Below are 19,079 nucleotides of genomic sequence, written 5' to 3'. Positions count from 1 at the left end.
TTCCTCCAACATATACGACATCGATAAGAACAATCAAGATATCGTCATTTCAACCACCGCTAACATTCTAAATGCTCGAGAAAATAGGATTTCAAAAGAAAAATAAGCTCATTTCCCGGTAACACCATAATGTATGCAAAAATAAATTTAAATATTAATTTAAAATTTTAAACAATTGATATTTTGGAGAGTGTGAGGCGTATAGCATTGTGCAAATGACATATAAATATTATTAATAGTTTAGGGCTTATCATGATTAATTATATTTAATTAAATATTAAATGAAATTATAAGCTGACTTTTAATATATTAATTTAAATATTGATTTAAGTCTTACAAGTACGGACATTCTTATCTTCTTTTATTTTATTTACTTCTGTTTAAAAAAAAAAAAAACAAAATATGATTTAAAATAACAAAATTTAATAAACTTTTAATTTTAAAATTTAAATTACACAATTTTAATCCTTTTTATTTTTTACTAGGGAATTTCACATTTTGAATTTACATTAATTACAAAATAACTTTGTCAATGCTATCGATAATAAATAAAATAAAATAAAATAAAAGTCAATGCTACCAAAAATTATAAAAAATATATCTATCCTTCCATTTTTTTTTTCTTTTTAATTTTTTTAAAAATTCACATTAATTACCAAAAAAAAAAAAAAAACTTAATAAACACGTGGAAATTTAAGCTTATTTGGAAAAGTAACTCTGACCATACCGACAAAATTTAGGCTAGCAAAATTTTTAAGAGGTTATTTAACATATAATTGTTTTGAGCAAAGGACGGATATGGAATCTCACAATCCGACCCAGCGTAACCATTGAGAAAGTAGGTTAAGGAGAGGTTTCCACGCTCTAATTCCTCTCTCCAACTGGAATCTCACAATTCGGTCCAACGTCTACCCAATGTTTAACTTTTATATCATTTCTAACCGTTCAAGCCCACTGCTAACAGATATTATCCTTTTTAACCTGTTACGTATCGTCGTCAGTCTCACAATTTTAAAACGCGTCGGTTAGAGAGAAGTTTCTACATCTTCCTCTCCAACCGATACAAGATCTCACAAAAGTCAACGTTAAACATAATACATTTACTCAATAAGTTAGAGTAAATAGGAAAACGTACCTATTTTATTCTATTTTCGAAATTTGTATTTAATTCCACACAATTTCTTTTCTAGAAGAAACTCGAGAGTGAACGTAGTATTTATAAACTTAAATATTAAAATTAAAAATTAAAATTAATAATAATAATAATAATAATAATATTATTATTATTATTATGGGGCCTCTCTTTTTGCCACGTGTTTAAAGATCATGTCCACAAGAATTGTCGGGCCAAAATTACATATCCTGACCCTACTAAACCACCCCACACTTGCAAGCTGGATTGAACCTAGAGACATAAACGTAAAAGTATGCCAATTTTTTGTGTCGGTGAGCTGCACGTTTTTCCAAATTTTAGATAACTATTTAATTTTTGAAAATTAAGCTGATTACTGTTGGATGATGAAAGTTCTCATCGACTAATTTAGAGAATGATCATGAGTTTGTAATTAAAGAATACTCTCTTCATTGGTTTAAAGCATTTTAAGAAACCGAAAGTAAAAACATGAGAGCTTCTTTGGTTGGAGAGTGGAAACCTCTCTAGTAGATGTGTTTTAAAATTGTGAGGCTGATGACGATGCGTAACGGACCAAAGTGGATAATATCTATTAGCTCTGATACCATTTGTAACGGCGTAAGTTCACCACTAACAAATATTGTCCGATAAATGTATACTCGGATTCAAGAACGCAAACTCAAGAAATTGAGGATTTTGTTCTAAGATTTCCATTTCTTGTTCATCCAAAAGAATCCAAGCCTCAATTCCATCACCCATGACACCATCCACCAAGACAATAACATTAGCCATCAGCTCATTAGTGTCCCCAGCAATGGCTATCCACGCCGGTCGCCCCCACCCAAAATCAACCTCATTCAACTTCATGTTCCGCCAGCTCGTGCAAAAGTAATAATTGGACATCCCCCACTTGTTCATCTCACCAACAAACTTCAAAACAGCTTCAAATCCTTTATCTGATCCAATCAACATCCGTTCAATATAATCCTTATTGATTTCTTGAAATGATTCTCTCACCAAACCCACCAACGCCCTCAGCTCCAAGCGCTCCATCGCTGAAGAATGAGCCACAGCGCCCCACATAATGTTCCCCACAGACACTTCAGGCAATGCCGGCTTCATTCTCCCTCTCAAGTTCACAACATGAGACAAAGTCGATGTGCCTTGACAATCAGCAGCCATCATGGCATGTTTCCAAATAAACCCGGTCAACGCTTCGACACAGCTCGGATTCGGGACACCCCTCGATTCCGCTTTAGCTTTTAGGTTTAGTAATGATTTCGATCCGAACACGAATCTTCGTAAACAACGCTTTCGATTGGCGGGTTTAGGGAGTTTTTGATGAAAAGGCAATAAATTTGTTTGTGGGAATAGAGAAGAGAATGCTTTGTAATCATAACATATCATGTTTGAAGATGAATCCAAAGACCCTTTATTGGTGGAAGCCCAAGATGTTAGGAAAGAGGTGAAAGTGGCTCCATCCATGAGCTTGTGCAAGAGACAAAGAGAGATGGCAATGCCACCGCAGCTGAAGATGTTGGCTTGAACCACAACTTGAGGTGACTCTTCAGCTGGGTTACAACACAACAAAGAGCATGGGAGGAGCTTCCTTAAAACCTCGTTGTTTGGTTGTTTGAGGATGTCAGACATGTTGCAGCTGACACTGGCTTCAATAAAGACAGCTCCTTGGTCGGTACAATGGATGGATTTGCCCACGATTCTTCCAGCCAATAAGTAGAAACGAGTAAGTGTTTGTGATAATGAATCCTTTAGTGTAGCCATGGTGGGCTTTGGATCATAGGTCTTAGTGATGGGATAGAAGAACAAAAGTGGTGTATAAAGCATGGGAGATAGCTGATCTAGAAGTGAAAGTTTGAAGCTTTTAAGGTGTGGAGGTGTTGGGGATGAAGGGATGATTGTTTCTCTCGACAAAACTTTAACCTCCATTTTTGTTTTCCGGAAAGCTTTCAGGTAAGATTCGCTCGATGAAATTTCAATCACTAGAGGATGACTCTTATATACTAAAATATAAGATTCGTCTTGTGAAATTCCACATCAGTTGAAAAGAGAAACGAAATATTCCTTATAACGGTGTGAAAATCTCTTTTTAATAAACGGGTTTTAAAATTGTGAGGTTGACGACGATACATAACGAACTAAAATGAAAAATATCTATTAGTGGTGGATTTGAGATGTTACACATGGTATAAGAGCTAGGTTTTGGATAGTGTGCCAATGAGGACACTGGTCTCCTAGGGGTGGATTGTTAAGTCCCGCATTGGTTGGAGAGAAGAACGAAACATTCATTATAAATGTGTGGAAATCTTGGATGGCTCCATAGGGGTGGATTGTTAAGTCTCACTTCAGTTAGAGAGGCAAACAAAACATTTTAAGAGTGTGGAAACCTCTTCCTAGCCGACATACGTTTTAAAACTGTGAGACTGACGGTTATACATAACGAGCTAAAGCAGACAATATCAGCTAGCGGTGGGGTTGGACGGTTACAAATAAGATCGGATCGAAATTTGAAAAAACGTGTCACTCGTGATATGGGTCGTGTAGATATTGAGACAAAAAACAAGGTCACTATTGGGTTTTACTTTTATGGCTCTAGGTTCAATCTAGCTTGTGGGTGTGGGGGTGACTAGTAGAGTTGGGATATTAAATTTTGTCCCCAATATTCTTGTGGACATGATTTTTAAAAACGTGGCAAAAAGAGAGGCCCATTATTATTATTATTATTGTTTTATTATTATTATTATTATTATTATATTACTATTATTATTATCTTATTTTTCCTTTTTTTGAAAAGGTGTAATTCTTAGAACGAAAGAAAGACTTCACATTTTGAGATCATGACACAAACCACAAAAGTTCTATCCAACCAAACGAAAGAGACTCACCAAACTAACACGAAAACAATCCAAGGGAAAGAATCCAAAGCCACTACCCTCGTTAGATGTCTCGAGCTAAGTTGAACAATATAGGAACACATAAGACTTTACGTCCTCAAAAGCACACTTGGAGGCTCGTAAAAGTAACATCATATTTACCTAGTGTACGCTCCCACCACAAAAAGAGAAGTCATCCCATACGAGTACTTCACCCCAATTGCAAGCATTAAACGGGTAATCAAAGTAGGAGTGTTCAAAAAAGCTTGATAACTCGAAAAGAAAAAAAACTCGATCAACTCAACCTAACCCGTCAATTTGGGTTCAGTTATGAACTTATTTGAGCGGAGTGAGTTCAAAAAAAAAATGAAAAACTTTATAAATTGGATTAGTTAATTGGTTTTCCAAAAACTAATTGGGTTTAACCAAACCAATCCAACCCTAAACCCTAAACCCTAAACCCTAAACCCTAAACCGTAGGGATAATATTATACCACGAACTAATATGGTCCCACTTATGCAACCATCTTATATAACTAGGCGTGACTAACAGAACGTCTAGAATATTACCTCCAAACCGTAAAATTCTATTCCCCAAGGCACCTTAGGATTCTTAGGACGCCGAGACGCTTACCTACTATCTACTTAAAAGCTTTTAGGGAGCGTTTAGTTGAAAGTTTTGTTTATAACGTCGGGAAAAAGAATGTCTCGGAATAGAATACCTTAAATAACTGTGTTCGAGGTTCAAACGGAGAATTTTTATTACAAAAGACAATTACAACGTCTCAAATTAAGCCTAATTACACTTAAATTAAGGTAAAATGATGGTTGGATTAAAGGAAGCAAAAGCAAGAAATTGTTGATCATTTTCCAAAATGTTCATTTCATCCTCATCCAACATTATCCATGCTTCAATCCCATCTCCCAAAATCCCTTCCTTCAAAACGACAACGTTCTTCAGCACTGAATTTTCAGGTCCTGCAACGCTCACCCATGAAGCCTTTCCCCACCCAAAATCAACCTCGTTTAGCCCCATATTTCGCCAGCTCGTGAACCCATATGCATATGGCTTTGAACAATAAACCTCCTTCATCCTCATCAACCATCTTGATATTCCCTTAAACCCTTCTTCTCCCGCCATTTCTCGTACGAACCCCTCGTCGATCTCCGCAACCGATCGCTGAACTAGATCAACTAGCTCGCTCAATTCTATCTCGGCCTTCGGTGTGTCGTAATGAGCAACCGCACTCCAGAAAATGTTTCCAATCGAGGTCGCTGGTAATGGCGGTACCATTCTTCGCCGGAGGTTGACTGCATGCGTCAGTACCTACCAGAAGTTCAAGATTATTTTTATTAATTTATGTTAAGAACGAGATACATCAGTGGAATTGAGAGTATCACTTCTGTTTCTCATTCTTAACATGATATCATGACGGTGAATGTAATAAGGATGTGTTAAATCAACCTCCTAAATTTTGAAGCTGGATTTGGCTGATATAGTCAAAAAATGAAATTTTGATATCTAAGAACACAAAGATCGATGCTCTGGTACCATGTTAAGAATGAGAAACGGGAGTGAAATTTTAAATCATTACCGATGATCGTTGGGAACCCGAGCTTTGTCTTGCAGCTATCATCATATACTTCCATATGAAACCAGTGACCACTTCCACACTTGTGGGAACCTTGTCACTCTTCCTTTTCACTTCCTCTTTCAGCTCGGAAATGGCGGCGCCGTCAAAAACAAACCTTTTTCTGCAAATCCTTCCTTCCCCTACAAATGGCGAATACCCTTTTGAAAGCCATGAATTTCCCACCAACAATTCTCTCCCCGGGAACGTCGCCGCCGCGCCGTATTCCGGCTGTTCCCCTCCTCCCTTCTCTTCTGTTGACCCGCCGGCCATGGACGCCCACCTCCTCAGAAAGCCGCTTAGTGTTGTCCCGTCGATGATCTTGTGTAAAAAACAGACCCCCACTGCCACCCCGCCGCCGCAGAAGCCGTTGAGCTGGACGGCGACTTGAGGATATGCTTCGTAGATCCAAAAATTAAAAATTAATATATATATATATATATATATATATATATATATATATATTAGGGTGTAAGTTTCTATTGGGACGGAAGGATTTTTTTTTTTTTACGTTAATTGGATTGGTAACTCAACCTAACCCTTTATTTACCGGTTGGGTTTGAATTGGATGGTCGGGTTCTTAAAAAAAAATTATTTATCTACTATTCTTAATTATTCGATACAATTTTAGATAAAAGATATTAAAATTAAATACAAATCTATGGATAAACACTAAAAAAATAAATTTATTAATAAAAAATAAATTTATTAATAAAAAATAAATTTATTTATAAAAAATAAATTTATTAATAAAAGCTAATCAAAACAGTTAATTATTTTAAATGAAAATATAATGGTATATTATAAAATTAAAAAAATAATAAAAAAATGGTATATTATAAAATTAAAAAAATAATAAAAATGATTAGTTTAAAGAAATTATACCTACAAAATAAAAAAAAATATATAATTTACTCAGATAGACTTACTTGTACGGTTAATGAACCAATCCAAAATCGAACCGAATCAATTCGGTTCAAAAAAATGAACCCAACCCAATTCGAAATACGAGCCCAACTCAACCCCTATAATTTGGGTTTTGGTAAGGGTTATCGGGTTAAATGTACATTCCTAACATGTATAATTAAAAATTAGAATTATCTTACATGCTTCCATGGAGGACGACGGTTTGGTTTGCACGTATCGAAAAGGGATGAGTTGACTCAACGACTCAAAGCTCGGTTGGTTCAAGAACTCGGGCATGGTGCGATGAACTGTAGCAACCTGAAAGAGGGCCCCGACGCCGTTGTCGAGGATATGTGTGTTGTGTTTGATGGCGCCGGCGAGAAGGTAGAAGTCGGAGAGGGCATGGGAGAGGGAGGCTTTGAGAGGGTGGGAGAGATGGAGAGGGTCATGGGAGTGTTTGAGAGAGTAGAAGAAGACGAGGGAGGTGTAAGTAAAGGGAGAGAGCTGATCAAGAACTGAGAGCTTTAAGGATCTTAGAGATGGTGAGAAGGAAGATGGCTTGATGGTTTCACTTGATATTATCTCCACTTCCATGCCTTCCTTTTAGATCTAACAATACACCCATTTTCTATATATATATATATATATATATAATCGATCGGTTAAGTTATAAGTTTAGTCTGTATTGAATAAGCACGATAGGTTTAGGTTATGAGATTTGTTGTTAAGCTTATAATTTATTGTTAATGTGGTTCATTTACGATATTTGGTGGCATTAATTTTAAATTTGGGTTTTTTCATTTAAAATACTAGAAATCAAAATAAATAATTAATTTAAAATATTAGAAATCAAAATAAATAATTTAAAAGTAAAAAAATTAAAATAGTTAAAGTCTAATAATAATAATAATTATTATTATTATTAGTTGATTAAGAAGATAATATTTGTTTATTTTATAATTATATATTTTGTGGTCCAAATACCCTTTAAAATACTAATTAATTTGTTATTTAGATATCAACACAATTATTTTAAAACAAATATGAGGTAACTTTTTTGTTTTTGCTATGATTTTAAAATTATAATAGGATGGGAGTAGTTGAGAAGAAACAAAGACATCTTGGTCAACACTTGCAATGGGGTATTTATCGAGCCACACAACATTTAATCGATGAAAATCGACATATTTGAAGTATCCGATCAGTGTAAAAGATGAATCGAAGGATAGAGGGAGCTAAGATGAACACGATTGATAAAGAGGATGAGATAAATCAAGTTAGCTAGTGGATCAAGATTTGGAACATCAAGAAAGCGAGCAGCTCAATCATAAACTAAGCCACCACGACAACCAAGAGCAACGAATAAATTTGTTTATCCGAACCTGACCAAAGTTATTGATGATCATGATTTGAACACGATTGATCAAGAGGATGAGACAGATCAAGTTGTTAGTGGAACGAGAAAGCGAGTAGCTCAATCATAATCTAAGTCACTACAACAACCGATAGCAATGAATAAATTTGTTTATCCAAACCGGAACCCGACCAAAGTTGATGATAGGAAAAAAAAAAAAACGAACCCATATCCATTAATATCAAAAAAGTGAGGGAAAGCAAAGCAAAGTCATGTCTCGGCCCCAAAGACATTAGTTTAGAGAACCGAGGGCTACACAAACAGGCAGCAGCTACACAAGAAGAATTGCTTACAAGAAAAGAAAGCAACCTTACAATACTCAGTCCAACCAACCAACCAACCAACCAACCAACCAACCAACCAAACATGACTCCAGGATCTTCAAGAAAAAAACAATAATAGTTGGAATAAATAATGAATATTATGAATTCTATATGGTCACTATGAACCCAAGTTTATGTTGCAATGAAGGCGTTGACATAATATATATCAACAGTGAGGAAGAAGGAAGAAGAACATAAATTCAGATCAATTTACTTCACGGTTCCGGAGCATGAGCCGGGGCAGGAGGCCTTAGAAGCGGCTGGAGAGCCTTAACGACGATGCTCATGTTCGGCCTGAACTCCGCTTCGTACTGGACACACAGAGCTGCCACAGCAGCCAGCTGCAATAACAGTAAAACCAAGTCAATGTCACAGTAATATTTCACCATTTTGCTGCAATGCTGTTCAAACACAAGTTACCTTGGCAACTCCTTTGGGAGGATATTCACCCTTCAGCCTTGGATCAACACATTGTTTAACTTTGTCTTCACTTAGTCTTGGGGTAGCCTTAAAACAAACCGAAAACCGTCGTTTTAGACTGACTTCTAAAAGTTCGATACTCGAAAAGCAATAAGAAAGCAGGCAAATGAGTGAGTGCTTACCCAAGTAACAAGACTCTGCTGCCCACGAGGCATGGTGTGATCGACAGGTTTCCTCCCGGTCAAAAGCTCGAGTAGAACGACTCCAAAGCTGTAGACGTCACTCTTCTGTGTCAACTGTCCAGTCATTGCATACCTAGAGAAGAGAGGACTTGAGCATCAATAATACAACACTTCATTCATGGCTACTTACCCAATTTCTAATGAACAAAAAGCATTACTCTGGAGCATGATAGCCAAAAGTTCCTAAAACTCGAGTAGAATGAAGTCGAGCAGCCATGTCAGGAGCCTGGTTTGAAAGGTTAAAGTCTGCAATCTTTGCTTTGAATTCTTCAAAGAGAAGCACATTGCTGGATCTAACATCTCTATGAATGATAGAAGGTTGAACTTTCTCGTGCAAGTATTCCAATCCTCGAGCTGCATCAACCGCAATTCTCACACGCTGTATCCAATCAAGCACGGGACCTGGCTGTGCCCCTTGCACACCCTTTCTACCTGTGTAGGACAACGACTTGTGAGACTAACTGGTCTATATGAAAACTGAACTTAATATGACAGCGTACCATGCAATATGTCGTGTAGAGAACCCATAGTTGCAAATTCATATGCAAGTACACGGAGGTTTCCTTCAACACAATATCCATGCAATTCAACAAAATTTTCATGTTTCAACCTTGAGACTGTAGAAACCTAAAGCAATACCATAAACAATAAGGAATTAGGATAAGATACGTTCGAGTTGAAATCTGCTATATCTATATTTGTAGACAAACCTGAGTCAAGAAGTCAATACTCGAATCAGATTCAGAGGAAACATCCAGCTTCTTTACCGCCACAGATTTCCCATTGTTTAAGTTAGCAAAATAAACTCGACCATAAGATCCTTCGCCAATCAGTGCCTTGGACCCAAAGTTGTCTGTCTTTTCTTTCAGTTCTTCCAGAGACAATGCTGGCACTTCTATGGGAGGTGGAGATTTTGGTGCTTCATATGGGGCAGGAGCCGGCTCTTTCGAGTCCCGTCGATAATAACCTAAAAGGCATAAAATATATGTTGCAAGAGATTCCTTCGAAAGTATATAACACGAATTTAAATCACACGAAGACGAGCCATAAACAAGGCAATAGTTATTAAATCCAAGAAGAACATGATACAACATAAATCATAGACAAGACAGAGTTACACAAGATGATCCAGAATAGCAGTTCGGGAACATCTAGGAAGATGCATGTGGAAATGCTCCAATAGAAATCGACTCGAGCTCCTGCAAAGAACAACTTCCACAACACTAGAAATCCTACTTATTAGAAAATAAGGTTTTAAAATTGAGCCTGTTTTCTTTCATGGATCTTGCCACTTAGAACTGATAGGTATGTCTATCTTTCTTTGGATCCCGTTGATCTAAAAGACAGAAGACACACATCAAAAATCGTTTAGATCCTAACTGGGCTCTTGAAAGCTCATATGTTGTAGGTGGGAAGATATGGGCTGGGAAAGCACGTTAATAATCTCCGTAGGCCATTATGCCCCGAATGCTCAGCTAAAATGTCAAACGAAAAGTCATAGCTAATAGGAGCACTCATTCTAATCTAAATTGAGTACCCAACCCATAAGCATTGAGATTCACCCTTCCATTTATCTGCATGAAATAGCAAGGCTACGCAATTGCATAAAGATCACTTCTCCTCTCTTCATGGATTTCTTCATTTTTCGTGGCCAAGCAACTCCTTGCCCAAAACGACATGAATTGAGAAGGTAAACGCCTCACATTAACCAAACGCTATCTCAATGGTGAACACTCGACTTCCTTCTTGATACCTCAACTTCCTAAAACTATATATATTTTACAAAATATTGATATCTCAAACACTTCAGACTAAATAGATAACCTTCATTACGAATCACATAAAATGGCATAAGCATCAAATGATAGATTAGAGTATTACCATCTCCATAACTTCGTGGGCTTTTCAGGTGCTCACTTTCTGCTAATGGGTAGGCTTCCTCAACTTGACAAGTACAACAAAGCCACCTGCGCATTCTATCCCTTTTACTTAGATATATATTGTCTTTAAAACCTGTATTCTTCAAATCTACGAAACCAGGAGGAGGGGCATGCGCCTGCAAGTAACCAAAAACCCAATAAAAAACAATTCTCTTGGCATCTTGTCAAACGGCAATGATCTATGAAAGATCTTTTGGCATTGTGTCAACAGCAAAAAACAAGAACAAAAACAAAAACAAAAAAATTGTTTGCTTTCTTTATAGATGAGAAATAAGGAGACAATTAATTTTTTTTTGTTCATGGTGGGGAAAAGAAAAGCGATAAAAGAGCAAAAAAGGGGGAAACGTTCAGATTCTTTGATGAAAAATGCTGAAAAATGCCTCATAACGTTCCATTCCATCTATAACTATTTGCAAGTTCGTTATTACAGGTAGTTCCTACAAAGGATTGGACGAAGAAGTCGTGTCCATCCTGGACATTTGCAATGTCCTCCCACGCCCACCCTTAAATGTGATCTTTGAATAGGAAAAAGAGTGGATCTCAAGGATCCCAAATGAATTGGTGAAAGAAGGTTCACGAGAGGATTGAATTGACTCGACTCACTGCAAATTCTATTTGTTTTTCACAGCTTTCTCAATAACTACGAGATTATTTCATTGTGACACAACCCCAACCCCCACCCTTAAATGTGATCACATCCTTCTTGAACAATCCAACTTCCAGCCATAGCGGAAGAACAGCCAATTCCAAATATTTTAAAATAACTTCAATACCCCCAAACCAATATTACGAAAAGGTAAAGAAGATAAGCATATAAATGGAAATTCGAAACACTGATTCAAATGGGGGGAGGGAAAACATTGCATGTATTGACAAAGCCAATCAAATGAACGAAGGATTCCAACGATCATTACCACTAAACCAAAACGACGATGATCTAAGCCGTCCATTATCAAACCAGAGATTCAAAATTCAAAATGCCAACAGAATCAGATACAGATTCATCCTTACAAACCAGATCAAACACCAGAAACAGAACGAAACAAAAAAAAAAAAAACAAATCAATCACAACCCAACAATTAAAAAACCACAAGAAACCGCCTAAGATTCAACCCTGTTCCAGAAATTCAAAATTGAGACAATGGGGAAAAGGGAAACAAAAGGAAATCAACGAAGAACAGATCGAGAAGCGAAATTAGAAGGAGGAAATGGAAGAGGAAGAGAAAGAGAAAGGGATTACCTGCTGGTGAGTGCCTCTCCTGGGCTTCGCGAAGGGGAATGGAAGAATAAAGGAAAAGACGAGTGGAATTTAGGGGGTGGGTTTGGGTTAGGCTTTGTTGGGTGTTCTTCGATTTTGGGTTTTCGGTAGTTATTCGGAGCAAACGCAATGAACGGATGACAGAGAAGCAAACGCGGAGCAATGGCGGAGAACTTTTCTTCTCCTTCCCCCCTTTGTGGTTTTTTTTTTTTTTTTTTTTTTTTTTTTAATTTAATTTAATTTTTTATTTTAATGAATTTCTAATTTTAAAATAAGTAATTATTGGGAATTGTAAAGCAAAATAGCCAGAAAATTTGTGGTGGATATTTACTTTTGTTCTAATGCTTTTAATTGCTATTTATTTCATTGACTTCGTTGACTTTAATTTTAAAATTATTTTACCCTCTCTTTTTAACTCTAATTATTATAAAATGAGAGCAAAATATTAATTTTTTTTAAAATGGAGGTAAAATAATTAAATATTACAGGTAGTTTTTGGTAAAAAAACCGTACTTATATCAACATATTCTCGATCATATTAGGAGTATTCGTAGGTTAAGTTAGGTCAGGTTAAAGACATTTTTTAGACTCAAAACGGTAAAAAAAATTTACACTTACGTGACTAAAGCCGTCTAAAGAACAAAATTGAAAATTATAAAAGAAACATAAATAATTGAACAGTATAGCAATGACCCCAACAGAAATACCGACAACGGCAAAATACCGACCCTCGACAGAAATCTATGTAATAAATAGCGATATGAATAGTATAACATGACCCCACGTTGTTTTATAATATCGATACTTGTTACACGTCCTAGTTTTCATTCAAAATTTTAGTAAATTTCTATGATTAGGTTAAGGGTAATATTGTAATTTTTAAACGAATGAGAATATTTTCAAACTATTGTAATTTGTAGACCAACGAGAGTAGTTTTTAAATAGATAGGCCAAGGGTAATATTGTAATTTTCAAACGAATGAGAATATATTCAAACTATTGTAATTTGGAGACAAACGAGAGTATTTTTTTTAAGTAGATAGGCCAAGGGTAATATTGTAATTTTAAAACGAACGAGAATATTTTCAAACTATTGTAATTTGTAGACAAACGAGAGTATTTTTTAAATAGATAGGTCAAGGGTAATATAGTAATTTAAAACAAACGGGACTATTTTTCAAATAGACCGGTAAAGGATAATATTGTAATTTTCAAACCTACTAAATTATTTTTCAAATATATGTATATATTAACATCTCCAACTGTATTGCGGATCCAAGTAAAGGCTACATATATGTTAAACCCCGTTGGTTCATTCCTCAGTCGGTGGCGCTGCTAAACCCCTTGCCTTTCTTCAAGCAATGGCGGACGAGATAAGTTCTGACTATAGCGATGCCTTTAATCGGCACCCCCAGTCTCCTTTGATCGTCTTGAATCAAACGAGTTCTGCCTTCAAGATCTCTGCCGATGACAGGAAGCTCCCTTTGATCGTCTTGAATCAAAACCAGGAGTGTGAAATGATGAACAGTTGGAGTTCCGCTTCTGCCGAAGAGAATCCAGAAATTTCAGAATCTTTTGTCGAGAAGATGGTCATGTGCGATTCGGCTGCTTGTGCGTCTTCTGAAAACGGAGGAATCGTGAGAAATCAGGTGTGCAAGATTCGGAATCTTGATGTGGAACTCAGAAAAGAATCTCTCAAGGTTGACGCTGCACATGATTTTGAAACGTTCGACGCCGTGGAAAATGTTAATCAAGAAGTTGCGATTGATAGAGTAGAGGAGAAAGATTTTGCAAGAAGTGTAGTGAGTATCGATGAAAATCAAGATTGTACGAAGGAAGAACTTGTTCAAGAAGTTCGATCGATCGAGAAGTTGCTGGATAAAGAAATCGATTCTCGGAGCATCTTGGAAAAGAAAAAGAAATTACAATCGGAAGAAGATGAAATTCATGTAGAGAAGGGAAAGAATCCCTCTAGCTTAAGAGGGATCGTGGATCAGAAGATTGCCGATCAGCAAAATGATTCTAAACACATGAATTTCCTGAGACGAAGTCATTTATCTCTCAGAAATTCATTGAAGATTGAAGTAATAGACGAGACTGCATTAGTTGAACCAGTTCATGTTTCCAAGATTGGAAACGGAGAAGGGATTGGTATTGTTTGTCCAACAAGGCCAATGCAGATCAAACTGGACAAATCCCACGAACCTGACAGAGGAGGGAAAAAGGCTAAAAGATCGAGGAGGAGGGCAAGGGAAGCCAAGGTTTGTGAGATGCATTGGAGCCTGGGGAATGTGAATGAACATCAAAAGAATGTGGAAGGAAACAAGATAGTGTATTCCATAAAGGACATGGAAGCACTGAGGTTTGTGAATGTTGCAGAACAGAGGAGACTGTGGAAAGCTATATGTAAGGAACTTCTGCCCATCGTGGCAAGGGAATACAGTAGCTTAACAAGCTCGAATTACCCTATGAAGATAGGCTCCACCTCTGATCCTAGGCAGCATTTGGTGAAGAGAGAAGAAGCCCCTTCGATTATGAGTAAGTATTTCTGTTTATGAATGAATGATGGGTCTATAACTCAGTTGCTTATGAAGTTTGGTATTGAATTGCCTCTCTGATAAATATGAAGTTTGTCTATGAATGGTTGCTTAGGGTTCTTTAGATTTTGAGTTGAAGATTCTGAGCACCAACTTGTTCATATTTGTTGCTTGAAAACGAATGCTCTTGATAATTTGTTGTCATGGGTTTATGGTTTTGATTGTGTCATTTTGATGGTTTGAATTTGTCTTGTGCACAGGTGTTGTTGCTGCAAGGGGAAGATGGAATCATATGAATATTTTTGTGCATTGAAGAAGGGACTAAATCAATGCAACTAAAGACATTTTGTGCATCAAAATCAACATGAATTTCTGTTCCTTTTTTTGTATAGAAATGGTTACAATCGCATTCTTTTGTACATGCTGCAAGCTCAATAATATGGTGCTCAATAATATGAAAGAAATCGATTCTTTTTGACTCGTTTGTGTATAGTGATTTTCTTATCTCTTATTCGTTTTGGTTTCTTAAGTTCACAAGTTCATGAGTTCACTAAAGTTGAACTTGGTAAAATGAAATGGTTGAATAATTGAAAAATGAGATTATTAACAATACACCTTGAATGCTAAGATTACGCATTGAGTTTCAGGTAGTAGATCTATAATAAAAAAAAGTGTTTGTGATTGTTCCAAAAGAAATGAGGTCTACCCATAGAGAGCTAAGACAATTATTGTATGAGGTCTACCCATAGAGAGCTAAGACAGTTATTGTATGAGGTCTACCCAATGTTAGATGCAGAGGCGCATAATAGATCGATATGAACAGTAATAAAACCTGTTGTTGCTGGTACTTTCTTCTCGGTTCCTTGGCAACTGAACACAAATTTTGTAGCATCGAAACCCTCTTGCAGTCATTGTGTAGGTGAAAGATGGCGATGATAATAAATATTACATTCCTAACCTTGTTATTTTAAATGGAGACCTTCCACTATATATGTATATATATATATATCAATCTCTGCCTCCCAACAAATTGGGGGAAGAAATGCAAAATAGTAACCCAAAAAAAATCTGACCATATCCTTTTATCATTAATGTAAATACAAAGAATGACACCAAGAATTTTGAAAATTAGCAACTATAGAATGTTCAACTACAACTCACAATTACTCTTTACACAAATGAAATATCAAAACCCAAAAAGAAAAATGCAAAAAAGAGTTTATGTTTGTTTCTTAGTTCTTTATCTTTCCTTCATTTTTTTTTTCTTTTTTTCTTTTTTTGGGATAACAGAGTCCTCATCATTATCAACTGCGAGAGTGTTATCTACTCTTGCCATCTGAACAAAAAATTGGGCCTCCAAGCAAGAGTGGTTTACAACTTACAAGTTCACCTGCCAACGGATTTATAACCTCCCTGCTCAAACGGGAACACGTCTACCCCGATATTTGTCGACGAACTGCAATATATAAAAAAAAAACACATAAATCCGCAGTCCAGAAAAGTTCATGATGTGTAATCGGAATTCAAACAAAAACTTGAATGATGCTGACTGATTTGGACCACTGGAGATTTAACTAGTCCATGAAAGTAAATACAAATGCAAACTAAGAACTTAGTACGGCTTGATGCAACTAATATGTTCACTATTAGTATACCATTTGGAATCATTGCATACACCAGGGAAGAAGTATTGGCCATGATGAGACTGCTAGAAACTTGGCTATAACTCCATTGTGGAATGGGAAGAAGATAACCTTAACCTTACATCATCACCTATACCTATACTCCCCGTGAGGAGCGCGCACACACACACACACACTATGTTTATAAAACTTGTGTATCAAATGGACTCCATTAAATCATCCGCTACTACCACCCATCTAATCGTTCACACTTGAACATAGCACTTCTAATAGAGACCTCTGGTATCCTTACAGCTATTTTCTGGAATCAAAGCTTCTAGTCGCCATAATGATAGCCCAAATATTACAAATTAAGGTATTTTGTGAGACCCCAATGCCCCCACCTTACATTATCACCTAAAAATTCGCCGTCCCCAAAAATTTTCTCTTTTAACCACTTTTATTCTTTTGCCCTTCATCAATCATCCTCCACCCATTAGCTAAAACTGCTTGTTGCAAGAAACCAAGCACACCTTCAATTGACATTCCTCCCCTTCTTACCCTTGTTCAACTTTCCCTCTTTGATATTCCAGTTGTATTGGGGGGTTTATCATTGCCTTGTATATAAGAGGTTGCTTTTGTAATCATTTCCACTTCATCTTTCCCATAAATTTTGTTTTTTCAAAAAAATAAACAAAAACATGGAAGGAAAGACAATTGGAGCAAATTTCTTTCTGTGCTTTTCTTAAAATATATTGTAATGCAACTCCATTGGAAATAATGGGACTCCATATGATCATAAAGGGGAAACATTTTCACTATGTGTACAACTGATTCAAACAACTGATTAACATTACTAAAGAAGTACAAACTAACCGATCTGACAAATGGTTGCTGGAATAACCATCCAAGAATAGGAATTTTCTGAATAAAGACTGCCAATGTTGGCCAGAAGCCACTGCACAGCATAATTTATCAGCATTTAGCGCGACCAAACATTAAAAAGACATACACACAGATCAAATTATGGAAAATGACCATATATGTCCAACAAACCTGAAAAGGACAATGAAACCATATGTTTCCAATATCATGCCAAAAATTGGCCATCCTATGATAACAAAGAAGAACCCCAAACCAAAAGAAATTGTTCCCTGAACAAATAATGATACATACATCGTCAATAAAAAATGCATGCACATCAAAATTCAAAGAACAGGCATGAGGGAAAAGTCTCGTAAGCATGTCTAACCTTAAAATTTTGACGTTTCATAAAGAACTGCATGGTTGACTTGAGTCCAATGGTGAGAGTTACTCCTGAGACGAACAGGATCTGGTTCAGTGAATCAAAAAAGAGAGGTGGTGTTAAGAGTTTACATTGGAATGAAACAAGAATTACAGATCTTAACATGAGAAAAATATAAATTCTACACTTACATTTCCCATAGCAAGTAATCCCTTGTCAAAGAAGAAGATAATTCCCAAGATTGAGAAAAATATCCCAAATCCTGTAAGTCCTAGCCCAATCTCTGCTTATTTGCAAATTCATCATTAATGCCAGTACGAATGAACAATTCATATAAGAAACAGAACAATTAGAAAAAAATCACATAGATGCCCTCCTTTATACATGAACATTACCAAAGTAGACGCACAAAATCCAACAAAATATGCAGCACAGAATATGTGCCTGAGACTCTAAACAACCTAGGACTAACAAATGCGCACGAATCTTAGATAATGAGCATGACCATAATGCAATTTCAGCACATTCCAGTTCCAAGAATTAAAGCAAAGACGAGAAACAAAAATACTAGATTAACGTCATTGCATCGCCATTAATTACCACAGCACGATGCACCATATTCAACCCCATAAAACCAACCGAACATTCTGTTCCAATATTCAAATATCAATTAACAAACAGAATAAAACAATAAGATTGTAATCGTCAAGTAGCTTAATCCAAAACCAGCAGCTAATTACCTCAAAGGAGAAACCGATCCACTAAACAGGATATAATATATTCCAGCAAAAAAAAATATGCATAAGAGAAATTAAACATTAAACTCACTCTTGCGGTCATTCATTTCGAAGGAAACCATATCTGCTGAACAATATAAATTCACCTCCCTGCCTTCACTGCAAAAATTTCAAACGAAAAAAAAAAAAAAAAAAAAAAAAAAAAAAAAAAAAAAAACTAGTTGATCAATCAAGCTAACAAGCAAAACAGCTCCAATCGACAAAATCCTAGGGTTAGCGTAGCAAATTGAGAAAAATCGAACAAGATCTAGAAGAAGCTCAATCAATCAATCGGCCAGGGTAGCAAAGAACTAGGTTTCGACAACAAATCTAGGAAAACCTAGAACATAAGAGATAAATAGAAAGTGAGAGAGAGATAAGGAGATTTACATGTATGAAATCAGTTAGAGCAAAAGAGAGAGCGCCAAATTGCAGGGCGGTGATGCTTGAACAAGAAGAACGGGATCAAAAGAAGTAGAAACGAAGAATTGAAGGCGTATGGATCTTTGATGACAAGTTTGGGGAATGATGTTCGAGTAGTTGAAAGGAGAAAGAGAGAAGAACCTGAAGTGCAGACAGAAATGGCTGAACTCTAACACGACGAGGAGAGAAATGCAGGCACGTGCTACTGCCACAATTCGATGCGATCCTTTTATATATATATATTAAATAAAATTATAAAATTAAATAAAAATAAATAAAAAATTGTAAACTTGGAGTGGAAGGAATGATGGTTTGTA

General features: G+C 36.3%; 5 protein-coding genes and 1 long non-coding RNA gene across 9 annotated transcripts; 2 read left to right on the top strand and 4 right to left on the bottom strand.

The window, feature by feature from the left end:
• Positions 1-1,762: 1,762 nt before the first annotated feature.
• Positions 1,763-3,099, bottom strand: LOC111791500 (akuammiline synthase 2). Its single transcript, XM_023672873.2, has one exon. It carries the CDS (start codon positions 3,077-3,079, stop codon positions 1,763-1,765), a length of 1,317 nt encoding a protein of 438 aa, XP_023528641.2. The 5' UTR covers positions 3,080-3,099.
• A 1,661-nt stretch (positions 3,100-4,760) lies between these two features.
• Positions 4,761-7,160, bottom strand: LOC111790275 (limonoid 21-O-acetyltransferse-like). Its single transcript, XM_023671139.2, has 3 exons — positions 6,761-7,160; positions 5,619-6,052; positions 4,761-5,350 (listed from the first exon to the last, which is right to left on the bottom strand). Exons 1-3 carry the CDS (start codon positions 7,152-7,154, stop codon positions 4,835-4,837), a joined length of 1,344 nt encoding a protein of 447 aa, XP_023526907.2. The 5' UTR covers positions 7,155-7,160; the 3' UTR covers positions 4,761-4,834.
• Positions 7,161-8,125: 965 nt separating this feature from the next.
• Positions 8,126-12,339, bottom strand: LOC111791614 (protein CYTOSOLIC ABA RECEPTOR KINASE 6). Of its 2 annotated transcripts, XM_023673015.2 has the most exons (8): positions 12,141-12,339; positions 10,841-11,015; positions 9,670-9,926; positions 9,460-9,586; positions 9,118-9,391; positions 8,900-9,032; positions 8,718-8,804; positions 8,126-8,638 (listed from the first exon to the last, which is right to left on the bottom strand). In XM_023673015.2, the coding sequence occupies exons 2-8, from the start codon at positions 10,932-10,934 to the stop codon at positions 8,513-8,515; spliced, it is 1,098 nt and encodes a 365-aa protein (XP_023528783.1). In that variant the 5' UTR covers positions 10,935-11,015; positions 12,141-12,339; the 3' UTR covers positions 8,126-8,512. The 2 variants fall into 2 exon arrangements, with proteins under 2 accessions (XP_023528783.1, XP_086978648.1); XM_087122522.1 differs by lacking the exons at positions 8,126-8,638; positions 8,718-8,804; positions 8,900-9,032; positions 12,141-12,339 and having other exon boundaries at positions 9,114-9,391.
• A 1,082-nt stretch (positions 12,340-13,421) lies between these two features.
• LOC111790852 (uncharacterized) lies at positions 13,422-15,173 on the top strand. Its single transcript, XM_023671951.2, has 2 exons — positions 13,422-14,696; positions 14,956-15,173. Exons 1-2 carry the CDS (start codon positions 13,520-13,522, stop codon positions 15,006-15,008), a joined length of 1,230 nt encoding a protein of 409 aa, XP_023527719.2. The 5' UTR covers positions 13,422-13,519; the 3' UTR covers positions 15,009-15,173.
• A 121-nt stretch (positions 15,174-15,294) lies between these two features.
• LOC147793292 (uncharacterized) lies at positions 15,295-15,978 on the top strand. The gene is made up of 2 exons (XR_015420386.1): positions 15,295-15,614; positions 15,673-15,978. It is a non-coding gene; the product is annotated as an uncharacterized LOC147793292 (long non-coding RNA).
• Positions 15,803-18,991, bottom strand: LOC111790853 (vesicle transport protein GOT1). 3 transcript variants are annotated; one of them, XM_023671954.2, is made up of 8 exons: positions 18,904-18,978; positions 18,730-18,784; positions 18,392-18,459; positions 17,755-17,846; positions 17,570-17,650; positions 17,374-17,471; positions 17,194-17,275; positions 15,803-16,151 (listed from the first exon to the last, which is right to left on the bottom strand). In XM_023671954.2, the coding sequence occupies exons 3-8, from the start codon at positions 18,420-18,422 to the stop codon at positions 16,113-16,115; spliced, it is 423 nt and encodes a 140-aa protein (XP_023527722.2). In that variant the 5' UTR covers positions 18,423-18,459; positions 18,730-18,784; positions 18,904-18,978; the 3' UTR covers positions 15,803-16,112. The 3 variants fall into 3 exon arrangements, with proteins under 3 accessions (XP_023527722.2, XP_023527723.2, XP_023527721.2); XM_023671955.2 differs by lacking the exon at positions 18,730-18,784 and having other exon boundaries at positions 18,904-18,991; XM_023671953.2 differs by having other exon boundaries at positions 18,730-18,980.
• Positions 18,992-19,079: the final 88 nt, after the last annotated feature.

Source organism: Cucurbita pepo, chromosome 3, assembly GCF_057944985.1.
Source record: "Cucurbita pepo subsp. pepo isolate OVF chromosome 3, ASM5794498v1, whole genome shotgun sequence".
NCBI classification, from domain to species: domain Eukaryota; kingdom Viridiplantae; phylum Streptophyta; class Magnoliopsida; order Cucurbitales; family Cucurbitaceae; genus Cucurbita; species Cucurbita pepo.
This window is presented reverse-complemented; position numbering and strand designations above follow the sequence as displayed.

Coding starts and splice junctions, on each gene's coding strand:
- LOC111791614 (XM_023673015.2), bottom strand. CDS start 10,934: ATGCGCAGGTGGCTTTGTTGTACTTGTCAAGTTGAGGAAGCCTACCCA. Junction 9,927..10,840: donor CCCACGAAGTTATGGAGATG/GTAATACTCTAA, acceptor TATGCCTTTTAG/GTTATTATCGACGGGACTCG. Junction 8,805..8,899: donor AGCAGAGTCTTGTTACTTGG/GTAAGCACTCAC, acceptor GTTTGTTTTAAG/GCTACCCCAAGACTAAGTGA.
- LOC111790275 (XM_023671139.2), bottom strand. CDS start 7,154: ATGGAAGTGGAGATAATATCAAGTGAAACCATCAAGCCATCTTCCTTC. Junction 6,053..6,760: donor GTCGTCCTCCATGGAAGCAT/GTAAGATAATTC, acceptor GGATCTACGAAG/CATATCCTCAAGTCGCCGTC. Junction 5,351..5,618: donor CGGGTTCCCAACGATCATCG/GTAATGATTTAA, acceptor AACTTCTGGTAG/GTACTGACGCATGCAGTCAA.
- LOC111791500 (XM_023672873.2), bottom strand. CDS start 3,079: ATGGAGGTTAAAGTTTTGTCGAGAGAAACAATCATCCCTTCATCCCCA.
- LOC111790853 (XM_023671955.2), bottom strand. CDS start 18,422: ATGGTTTCCTTCGAAATGAATGACCGCAAGA. Junction 17,276..17,373: donor GGTTTCATTGTCCTTTTCAG/GTTTGTTGGACA, acceptor TATGCTGTGCAG/TGGCTTCTGGCCAACATTGG. Junction 16,152..17,193: donor AGCAACCATTTGTCAGATCG/GTTAGTTTGTAC, acceptor TATATATTGCAG/TTCGTCGACAAATATCGGGG.
- LOC111790852 (XM_023671951.2), top strand. CDS start 13,520: ATGGCGGACGAGATAAGTTCTGACTATAGCGATGCCTTTAATCGGCAC. Junction 14,697..14,955: donor AGAAGCCCCTTCGATTATGA/GTAAGTATTTCT, acceptor TCTTGTGCACAG/GTGTTGTTGCTGCAAGGGGA.